Source organism: Onychomys torridus, chromosome 1, assembly GCF_903995425.1.
Source record: "Onychomys torridus chromosome 1, mOncTor1.1, whole genome shotgun sequence".
Lineage (NCBI taxonomy): Eukaryota > Metazoa > Chordata > Mammalia > Rodentia > Cricetidae > Onychomys > Onychomys torridus.
The window spans coordinates 150,522,183-150,534,226 of NC_050443.1; the positions used below are offsets into that span (position 1 = coordinate 150,522,183).

At 39.6% G+C, this 12,044-nt stretch overlaps 1 protein-coding gene across 3 annotated transcripts in view; it reads right to left on the reverse strand.

Moving 5' to 3' along the window:
* Window positions 1-12,044, reverse strand: part of Asah2 (N-acylsphingosine amidohydrolase 2) — a 122,665-nt gene that overhangs the window by 11,937 nt on the left and 98,684 nt on the right. For 2 of the 3 annotated variants that reach the window (XM_036171040.1, XM_036171031.1), the window contains 4 exons: window positions 11,685-11,724; window positions 10,892-10,987; window positions 6,917-7,012; window positions 4,322-4,468 (listed from right to left, as the gene is read on the reverse strand). In XM_036171040.1, the coding sequence (XP_036026933.1) occupies window positions 4,322-4,468; window positions 6,917-7,012; window positions 10,892-10,987; window positions 11,685-11,724 (379 nt within the window). Of the gene's footprint in view, window positions 1-4,321; window positions 4,469-6,916; window positions 7,013-10,891; window positions 10,988-11,684; window positions 11,725-12,044 lie in introns of those variants that run through there. The other variant, XM_036171047.1, reaches the window with a different exon arrangement.

Genomic DNA, 12,044 nt, shown 5'->3' on the forward strand with positions numbered 1-12,044 from the left:
GTCAGTGTGACAGAAACTAGCCAGCACAGCATACCAGAAAAATATTTGCACATCTATGTTTATTATAGGACTATGGACAAGAGCTGAGATAGGAAACCATCCAACACGTTCATTAACAGATAAATAGGTAAAGAAAATGTAGCACAATAGAATTGTATGAAGGATAATTAAATTAGAGGGAAATGTAATAGAACTGGTGATCACTGAGTTAAAACAAAAAAAAAGGCAAGACAAATACTGCACTCTGTGCCTCACATGTAAATACATATATGACACTGTGATATGAAAGTAGAAAAAACTCTGTTAAAATAGATAATGAGCTAGGTTTCTTTGTGACATTGTGATAAGTATATGTTTGTTTCTGTTCACTCCCACAATTCCCTGCGCCCCGTCTCCTCCTATTGCTGACCACTTCTTCTTCCAAAATAGTCCCGCTTCTGCTTTGATGAAATGTATATTCTATTACCCTCCCTTGTTCCCACTTCCGCCCTCCCTTCAGACCTCTTTCTCTCGATTTCTTTGGATGCTAACAAAAATATTAAAAAACCCAATTTGTACAACACAGAAATAGACAAAAATCCTCATCACCAGGCTCCATGTTTGTCTAAACTCTGTCTAATTACAGGCCTCACAAGCTTGTGTTCTTCACTCCAGCCCCAGCTCGGGTGTTTCATCTCATGAATATTTCGTTGCATCAGCTTGGTTGGGATTGAGACTGTGGTTGGACATTGGAATATGATTCCCAAAGCACTTAGCAGAGATACATTAGCCTAATGAGGAAGTCTACAAGCTCTAACAGGAGATCAGCAAGACAAGCCAAGGGTCGTGATTTATCCCAGCTCTTACCAGAAAAAGCAAGTTTGAGGAGACTTAAGGGAGGGAAGTGGAAAAAGAACAATACATACATATATATGTGTGTGTGTGTGTGTGTGTGTGTATACATATATGTATGTATGTATGTATGTATGTATAGTGAAAATATAAAAATGAAATCCATTTCTTTGTATGTTAACCAAAAACAACATAAAATTACTATTATTCTTAAAAATATTATTATTAAAAGAAGATGAATATGCATAAATATATAACATGTATAAAGTAGATAAAGGACTATGTTGGGGTAAGGAATATGCCTAAAGCAGGGGCAGAGGTGAGGCGAGGGTAATGGGATTGATAAACATGGCCTGTTTTCTCTGGATTTAAATGTATATACATAGGAGATAAAAACAGACAGGGTTTTTTTAGTGAGAATAAGGGGACCAGCAGGAGGGGATCCAGGGAAAGCCAAGCAGAGAAGCAACTGTGAGCCAAATACTATTGTGGGATGGCTAGTTTTTCTCAACTTGATGCAAGCTAGGGCCATCTGGGGAAAAGGAAACTTAACCAAGAAAATGCCTACATAGGACTGGCCTGTAGGCAAGTCTGTGGGGGCATTTTCTTGATTACTGATCTACATGGGGCCTAGCTCACTGTCTGTGCCACCCTGGCCAGGCGGTCCTGGAGTAGAAGAAAATCTGAGCAAATCAGGAGGAGTAAACAAGTAAGCAGCACTCCTTCATGTCCTCTGCATCAATTCCTGCCTCAGGCTCTGGCTCTAGCTTCCCTGGATGATGGGTGTCAAGCTATAAGATGAAATAAACCCTTTCGTCCCCAACTTGCTTTGGGCCAGGGTGTTTTATCACAGCAATAGAAACTCTAACTAAGATAACATGTATGAAAATGACCTGATGAAACTCATTATTCTTTATGCAAACTAAAAACTTTAATTAAAAGAAGTTGCAGCTAGATCTGAGTGAATAATAGTCAAAGAATCCTGGTTCATATCCTTTGTATAATTTTCCAGAAAACACAAGAGGAACAAACACCTCCCTACTCATTCTTTATAACCTTGACACCAGAAACAAACAAACAAACAAACAAAAAAAAAAAACAGTTCTCCAGGGCATGGGTCTAAAACTCCAGAACAGTCTGCCAGCAAAGCAGATAGAACATAGATTAGTCACAAGTAGCAGGAGGCTTTAATATCTGAAAACTAGTTAATATGGTATAGCATATTAATAGACTGAACTAAAGAAAACCACATGGTCACTTCAGTAACACAGAAAAGCACTCACAAAAAAAAAAATAATAAATCCCACATTTACTGCCAGGAAAGTCTTCCCGCATACTAAGTATGAATGAATACTGTCTTGACCTGAATCAGGTTGTTGTCTCCTAACATGCTGACAAATGTCATGTTAAAGGGGGTACAGAGAGTGTGCAGTTAAGAGCAATTCCTACTCTTACAGAGAACTCACGTTTGATGGCTCACGGCCACCTATAACTCTAGCTCCATGATGTCATCACCCACTTCTGTTATCTATGGGTACCCACACACATATAGCATACACTCACACAGACACACAGACACACACACACACACACACACACACACACACACACACACACACAGAGACACACGAATGAATGAATGAATGAATAAATAAATAAATAAATAAATAAATAAATAAGGGAACTCTGAATACTCTATGGGTACCCACACACATATAGCATACACTCACACAGACACACAGACACACACACACACACACACACACACACACACGAATGAATAAATAAATAAATAAATAAATAAATAAATAAATAAATAAATAAGTAGGGGAACTCTGAATACTTGTCTTCTAAGATCAGAAACAAGCCATGGATGGTGACCAAGTTTCACAAATCCTAATCCAGAGTTGTTGTGCTATAAATATGATGTGTCCTCCCTCCCACAGTGGTTACTGAATTGAAGGTTGGGATTCCAGGGATTGTAACTGTTGAGAGATGATGGGAATATGAGGCTACTAATGGCACCAATGGGTTTATCCACTTTTATCCACTATGAACTTATATTGAATGGGTTATTAAGGGGTGGGACCTGGCTGAGAAAGCAGGTCACTTGGAGCACGCTTTTGAAGGCTGTATCTTGTCCCTGGCCAATCTCTGTGTTTCTCAATACTTCCCAGACACTGTGAGGTGGGAAGATTTCCCCTGCTACCCCTTTCCTTCATGATGCTCTACCTCACCATACATATGCCTAGGGCAATGAGCCAAGGGACAGATTGAAACCTCCAAAACCATGAACCAAACTAAACCCTCTCCACAGCTGTAATGCTGAACTCTCACCACCAACTCAGTAAGATTAGAGTCACCCAGGAAACATACATCTGTGGTCTCTATGAAGATGTTCCCGAGAGGGTTAATTGGCAATGGAAGACTCACCCTAATGTGAGTGGCAACTATCCCATGGACTAGAAGATGAGATTGAATAAACAGGAAAAAAGTGAGTAGAACACCAGCATTTGCCTCTCTGTTGTGACTATGGAGGCAGTGTGAACAGCTGTGTCACACGCCTGCTGCCGTGGCTTTCCCACCATGGTGGATGGCATCCTCCACATGTGAGCCAAAAACACACCCTTCCATCACTGGGCTGTTCTCATCAGATGTGCTGTCAGAGTGGTGAGAACACTGACATGGCTGTCTTCAATTGCTTTCTCAGCTGCTTTATGACAGCAATGAGAACTAACACTGCATTCTAGAACATTCAGTAATTAATGAAGCATGACTATGAAGCTTAGTCATGCTTCACTAGGAAAAAGGAATCTAGGAATGAATAAGTAAAGTTATTTCATTTGCTGATTATGCAACAAGTGTAGAACTCCCTAAGGAATTCATACAAAAAAAGAACCTTTCAAAATTAATACATTTTCCAGCAAGAATGCAGAACACAAAATCAACATAAAATGTAGTGGTGTGGATCCTGGTTCATGTCTGTGCACTTTTCCATCCCTTGATCTAAAAGACAACCTGGCCCAACTCCTGTGCACAGTTCTTTGACCATCTATTTAATAAAAAGAATAATTTGCATTTTAGAAATTCAGGGGGGTTGTAGTTAACTACCAGGGTGGGAAAGCAGTGTTTTCCATTCCCCCTTTCTTTTGCAGAACCTCTGTAGAGATGGAAATGGATGTCAACATCACCATTGTTGAAGCTAGCCTGTGGTACTGTCAATACACCATTGCTGAAGCTAGCCTGTGGTACTGTCAGCATCATCATTGCTGAAGCTAGCCTGTGGTAGTGTCAACATCATCATTGCTGAAGCTAGCCTGTGGTACTGTCAACATTACTGCTGAAGCTAGCCTGTGGTACTGTCAACATCATCATTGCTGAAGCAACAATGTGGTACCACTAGAAGCAGGTGATGATGTCAATAACATCTTTCCTTTCACCTCCAGAAGCAAATTCCTAAAGCACTTGGGAACTTTCCTGTGAGTCTTACCACTCTGTATTCAGGTTTTGCTGGCTGCAGAACTTCCCCAAAATGTCTGCCTATTGGTGCTCTATCCGCAATATTAGGGATAAGCGTAGCTATCAGGTTTGTGAAGAATGGAGGCTCCGGGCCACTGCTCATGTTGGCTACTGTGTCCTGAAACAGAGAGCATTTGTTAAAGACATGCACAATGGACAGTAAGTGAGATTTCCTTTCCCCATTCATCCTAAGAAACATCCTCATTAAAGGAGGTTCACACACGTCTACACACAGGCACTCCAGAAAGCTAACAATATTGAGCAAAATGTGAGGCACCCTTGCTAACATGAGAGCCTAAATGTTCATTAGTTTTTGTTAAAAGTTTTTGTTGAAGGCAATTGCTTTGCTTGCCTGGCTGGTATAATTCAGAGATCAGAAAGCAAACACAGAAGCATACTATAATAGTTAGATTCTGGGCAGCCATTGTCTTCATTGTGTGGTTCATGGTAGGTATGTAGCACACAGTATAACTTCATGAAGGATACTGTAGTTATGCTTAAAATTTTCAATATTGAGTCTCAAGAATGTGTTTATATATATTCTGGTATGTATGTGCATGTATGTCAGAGGTCAACACCAAATGTCATTCCTATTCAGGTACCACGTACCTCGATTATTGTGACAAATGTCTCTCATTGATTTACCTGAATAGCTTGTAAACAAGCCTAGGGATCCTCCTGTTTCTATCTGCCCAGTACAGGGATTACAAGCACACAGTGTAGTGCCCAGCTTTTCTGTTCAGTTGCTGAAGATCGACCTTGGATCATCATGCTTGCAGCATGAGCTATTTCTCTGCTTCTAAGATGTTACTTTGGTTGGTTGGTTGTTTGTTTATCTGTTTGGTTGGTTGGTTGGTTGGTTGGTTGGTTGGTTGGTTGGTAGTGTTTTTTTTAAGTGGGCCTTATCAATGCAACTTGGGCTTACCTAGAACTTGCTCCGTAGCCCAGGCTGTCCTGAACTCATGATTCATCTACCCTAGTAATCTGAGTGCCAGGGTTACAGGCAAAGACCAATATGCTTGGTTCAAACTGTGGGTAATCTTTTACCCAAAATCACTACTAAGATTCTCTCCTGGTCCCAAATCTGTGCTAAATAATATAATAAATATATCTTTATTTAAAATTTAAGATTAGCCTATATCCTGACTGACATAACATTTTCCATAATGCTCACCAACTTTAATGGAAGCATCAAAAATAATCTCATTGTTCAATAGCCCTTGATGTATATTTATTGTTCTTTAGCCCTTACATTGGATTATTAGTTTTTATAGCAGCACATGGTGTGGGGAAGATGTATTATCACTCTTACTCTGCAAACAATAAGACAGGATTAAATATACTCAGTTAGTTTTCAAGATCACATCATCAATCTAAAAACAAGTGACCATAATGTAGACCAAGAACCAAGTGTTCACTAAATTAAATGGGGGAAAGGCAGGGGAGGGGGGAGGAGGAGGACAGGGGAATCTATGGCTGATATGTAAAATTAAATTAAATTATAAAATAAAAAAACAAAGGAAAAAATAAATAAAAAAGAAAAAAGGACTAAGTCTAAAACACAGAGGGACACTATGATTTGAAAAAAAATCAGTAAGCAAAGTATGTTCAAGTGCCCAGATTGTATTAAAATTTCAAATACAATAGACAGCTCAAGGCAGAGGTGTATGAAATTGTCATTGTTGGTCTACAGCATGTAGGTCTCATCTGTTTCAATCCAGTACATTCACACTCTTTCTTTAAAGGGTTTATTGTACTTACTATGCCTCAACTTCACAGCTTTTACTATTATAAGGCTATTATGGGGAAAGTAATATAATTATAAAGCTTACATGTATTATATACACATCTGTTTATTACTTTAAGGTCTTTGTTTCACTCATCAATTAATTATCTGTACCACAACAGCAGCTTTATAAATAAGTGTATCCTAGAGGGGCTTTTCCATGCTAAGGAACTTTAAATTAAGTGTACACATTTCACAAACACACATTATTTGCCAAGGCAATACTAGAGTTCAACAAACCTAAGCCTCCATTCATCACAAGAATTTATACTACTTTGAACCACCAAGAAATTTAAAATGCTACTAGTTATAAGGGTAAGATTCCTCTGATTGGAAGATGTACCTCAATTTCAGAGATGTTATAATGAAGAAAATGAGCATCTCAAACATTCTGTAACTGTGTGGTCTACTCAACTCTCTGAATGGCAGGAGAGAATCTGGAAAGTGAACACTGGCTATAGTTATAGTACAGATGGCCACTTACTACCTTCAAGAAGTGTTATCCATCTAAAAACATGGAGAAAAAAAAAATATATATATATATGTAAAGACTGCCACCACTAAATGATAGTAATAAAACATTGAGTTTTACTGTCAGTAAACTTTGAATTATTTTCTTAGTGATACCAACTGTTGCAGTTTTCTTTCCTAAGAAAAACAGCATATAATATAAAATTTGTTAAATAACATATATCTAAGCTTTCTTTCTTGATTCTATGCCTCTTTCTCCTGAACACACACACACACACACACACACACACACACACTTGATTTGATTACCGTAGCAATTGCCTTAGCAAGGTCTCTGAAGAGCTGGATGTGTGCTGACAGAGTGTGTGGTCCATAAATTGTAGATGCTGCCTCATACCTCTGAGCCTGCAGAAAAAGCAAGAAGAGGTACAGACAGTTTTGTACACATCAATCCATCTATAGAAGCGTAGCATTTTCAGCAAAGTGATGTCCAGACCACACACATAATTCAATACCAGCAAATACTGAGAGTTTTTTGTAAAAACAGAATGTGAGTGTTTTCCACTAACCAGCTAAAGCAAATGTCGGAGTCTGATCCCTGTAAAGGCAGTGGGTTCTTTCTCCTTATGCCATTTAGGCCACCATTTCTTTTACTCTGAAAGATGTTACAGACTCCCACCTCTCATGCCCGTGTCTATTGTAAGTTCTTGCAATATTAGTGATCTCCCCTAGGCTGAACATCAGGAAAGAAAATGAGAGTAGAAAGGATCATATTTAATAACTCCCAGATAAGTTGCCTGCTAATGGTCTCCTCTGTGGCAGGACTTCTACATCATCACAGAGCTATGAAATAGAGCCAAATGCATCTCAGCATCTCGTTGTGAGCTCCCCAACTTGGGTGACCATACAGGAACCTCAGGACCATCAGTGCACAGGGCCCTCATCACCCTGGAAACAGCAGCTTTTCCCGAAGTATTCTGCATGCCACCCTTCCAGTATCTATGGCAATTAGTTGCCAGTCATCTTAGACCCCCTCTTTCTCTCTCCTCCCACATTCTGTAAGTCTGCAGATTGTGTCTTAAAACCCGCTTAAAACTTTCTCAAGGTGTTCTGTTTTCCTTTCCACCTGGCCCTTCATCTCTCACTCGGACCTTAACTCTAGGGTATAATCAATTCTGTCTCTACATATGCCCACCCTGCCGTCCCAACAATGTTTCTAAGGGTATCACAGGATGAATCAAAGAACTCTCTCCAAAACCTTCTTTACCAAGTCAATGCTCCACTATGCTGCACAAAGAATTCTTCCCTCCACTCACCTGCCTCCCACTCTAGCCCTCACCTCACCATCACTACCATCACACTCCACAGACTCAATTATAACCAATTAATGGGCTATGTCTTCTCTCTGGACTTTTGTGCACATGCCTGCTTTATATAGAAGACATTCCTAATTTTTTATTTGCTTGACTGACCCAAATGTGTTGTCAATAACTCAGACAAATGTCTTCTGGTCTTCATCTTTTGTTTTAAATATTTAATTAGTTAGTTCATTGGTTAGTGTGTGTGTGTGTGTGTGTGTGTGTGTGTGTGTGTGTGTGTGTGTGTATGTGTGTGTGTGTGTGTCTCTGTGTATGTGTGTGCATGCACACACACACACTGTGAACATCCATGTCAGTGCTAGAAACCAAACCTGGGTATTCCACCCTTAAGTGCTCCTAACTACGGAGCCATCTCTTCAGCCCCCAGTTCTCATCTTCATCTGCTTTCTCCTCCATCTCTGATAGAACATCAAGGGAGAAGCAGGGTCTTTTCATTATTGTGTCTCCAGAAAATGACTATCAAAATATCTATCGTGCATGTCAAAGAAATGAGTCAAGAGTAAACTTTGCAAAAACGTAATCCTAGACAAGGAAACAGGCTAGCAGGGTGTCCCAACTCTGCTTGTGCCATGGACTTCTTTGGAAATTTATTGTGGAACACCTGTCAGAATAACAGTTCTAAGTGCATAAAACAAAATACTTGAAACAAATTAGAAATGAAAATATAAAACAAATTAGATGGGAATGTCTTTATCAGCTTACAGTAACCAATTTTACCAAATAATGACATGTACTTCTTTTTTACCCTATCAGATAATATGATGAAGGTAGACCTAGTAACTCCTGTAATTTTCACATAAGAAAAAGAATAAAAGATATTTCAGGATCTGTAAGAACTGCGTGACAAAGTGGGGGAGGGGGGACGCTGAGTAGTTATAAGGTTGGTCAGCCCACCAGCTTTCCCCCATCCTCACCACCAGGGTGAGCTCTCACAGGGTGACACTATGCAACAAGAAGCAAGGGGTGGGGCCAGTTCTCCTGCTTTTATGCCCTCAGGGCTGGCTCACCTACACTCACATCACTGGGGCCAGATCTCCCAAACTTACATTCTCAGGGTCAGCTTACTGCGCCCCAGTTAGCAGACTAAGCCCTATGCTACCCAGGCAAGGTGCAGGGCCTGCTTTCCTGAGTCCTGCAGCTGGTAAGGAGGGGGGAGTTAGCTCCTTTGTCTGCCAGGTGGTGGTGATGGCCATGGAAGGATGCCGCCCCACCCCTGACAACTGTGGCAGTTGGGAGAGCTGGCCCAGAGGTCATCAGAGAAGAAGAGCTGTCCCTTTTCCTCACCAGCTGCAGCACTCAGGAAAATGATCTCCATACCTCACCTGGGCAACACAGTAGAACTGGCCTTGGTGGTATAGGTATGGGTGAACAAGCCCCAAAAACACGAAAGCAGGAGAACTGGCCTCACCCCTTGCTCCTTGCTGCATAGGGTCAACTATGCCCTGCATAGTCAGGGCCGTGCTTGAGCACTCACCCTGGTGGTGAGAATGTGGAGGAACTGGCAGGCTGACCAACCCTGCAAATACCCAGGCCCAGAACCAGGGCTATGAGTTGGCCCACCCCAGCATCCACCTCATCTATAATCTGCTGGAGCACATGAAGGAGCAGGTCTTGCAGATCAAAAGCTACAGGATCTCTATGACACAGGACAATAACAGGATACCAAAGAGGAGTCTTGGTGAGGGCCCAGCATCTATGGTGTGGTAGAAACAAGAGGACTCAAACCAGACTAATGACTCTTTGCAATGAACACTTGAAAGTAAAGAGACATGAATTAAAGGGTGTAGTGTGTAGCTCAAAGTGACACACGACAGCTTCCAGGATGAAATTTTTTCTTTTTTTTCTCTTTTTTCTTTTCTCTTAAATTTTATTTCACTTTACTTTTGGGGGGAAGTTGCAAAGGCAGAGGTCAGATACAAAGGAATGGAGAAATGAATGGGATCAAGATGAGAAGGACACATAGAATGAATAATGAAACTACTGGTGTTTGTTGAAGGGAACACTAAATAGCAAAAAAAAAAAAAAAAAAAAAATCAACTGTTCCTAACCCCAATTAAGAACTTTTACCCAATAATACTATTATTATTACCAATAATACTAATGTTATGGACTGAAGCCTCTAAAAACTGCAAGCCAACATTAGCCCTTTCTCTTTCTAAGCTTTGTCTCAGACAGTTATAACGATGGGAAACTGACTAATACAAATAAGATTTCTAGAAGCTAGAATCCTCAGCAAGGTCAACAGAGGACAGCAGGGCAGATTCCAATTCTTATATCACTAAATATTTGCTATGGGGTGGGTCTATGCTCCTGTATGGTCTGCCATGATATGGCAGAAGATCTATTCATAATCATTAATTGTGGGACTCCAGGCTATTATTATATTTAACTAATTACTGTGCTTTTTTAAAAGTACCTGGGCTGCTTTCAGAACTATATAGAAAAAAGTATTGTAGTCACCAACTCCTACTCTAAGAGTTTCAGGTTTTGTTTGTTTGTTTGTTTTATTTTGCATCATGTCATAGAGTAATATGCTACTTTAGGATGTACTGCAAGGATTGTGTACAGCTACATTTGCAAAGTACATAGCTAGTGTACTCAATAAATAGCAGATGGCAGGTCCCACAGAAGCTTAAGACATCAGATGCATTATGCATAGTTATTTGTGTGTCGTAACCCAGGTTTATCACAAGTGTCCCTAACAAAACAAGCTTCAGGAGAAGATGGAAGTCAACGAGACAATTATGCTGACATATACTTGGAAGTGATGAATGCCAAACCAAATATAATTTTTGGCTTATTCTCTTAGAATTCCCACCTAAAACCAAGTCACCTCTCAGAAACATGGCTGAAGAAGTCCAGAAAGAAAGTGTAATGAAAAAGCCATGAGGAATTTTTGCTTTACCTGGTATTCTTCATATGTGGTGATGTAATGTGTGTAAACATTGCATAGACCCGAAATAACAACAGTCATATTCTTCATCCCATAAGATTCAAATTCCTAGGAGGGAAGGGAAAGACTTATACCTCTTAAGTCCGAGCTCCACTTAACGCATAAATTGCTATGAGTTGTTTACACAAGTTGAATCTCTTAAGAAAAATCTTCCCAATGACCAAAACCACCAAAGAAGGTAGGCATGTCAAAGAGTACTTTGAAAATTAGACCTAATCCCCATTTCAGTTGGGCAAATCAGTGGCTCTTTGAAAAAATCTTAATAATCACATCAGCAAGAATAGACTCTTATTATTAAAAAAGTAATTACCTCAAAACAAAATTGAGTTTATATTACATACTTCAAACAGATGTTATTAGACCTAACTAACAAGACAAGACCTGTATTAATAAATCATTTTGCAACTATTCTCAATACATCCTGAATCTGAAGAAAATCCAGGGAAAAATCAAAATTCCCCTGATGTGATGGTTTTATTTAGACTGTTCATGTGGTTCTAAGCAACCTCTAGATACAGTTTACTATTTATGTCAGACAAGAATTATCTATTTTTAGTTGTTTAAATGTAAATGCCAATAGAATACTTTAACCTGGTTATAACTCCCTTACTGACAGTTCATATTTATCTCTAACCACTATTTTCTAGAAATGTAAACTGGTCATTTTAGGAAAGGTTAATTCAATAGGGAATGTTTTCCTCTTCAAGTACAAATGTGCAGGCATTGTGTTTCATATTTAACTTACTTTTTTAACTGCCTCTCGAAATCTTCGTCCTGACATAGTTCTGAGGCAAGAGAACAGAATTATGTAAACATCCTCCCATTTGGAATGTGTGGGAACTATTCAGAAAGGCTTTTAGTAAATGCCAAAAAAATTTAGCCTAGCTCACCCATAGCAGTAAAATATGTAGGAAGTCAATGGTGTTTAAAAAAAAAAAAAAAAAAAAGCAAGGGTTGGGAATTTAGCTCAGTGGTAGAGCTTGCAAGCTCTCAGCCCTGGGTTCGATCCTCAGCTCAAAAATAAATAAATAAATAAAAAGCATGTTCTACCATGCAGTGGTGGCTCACACCTTTAATCCCAGTACTTAGGAGGCAGAGGCAGGCA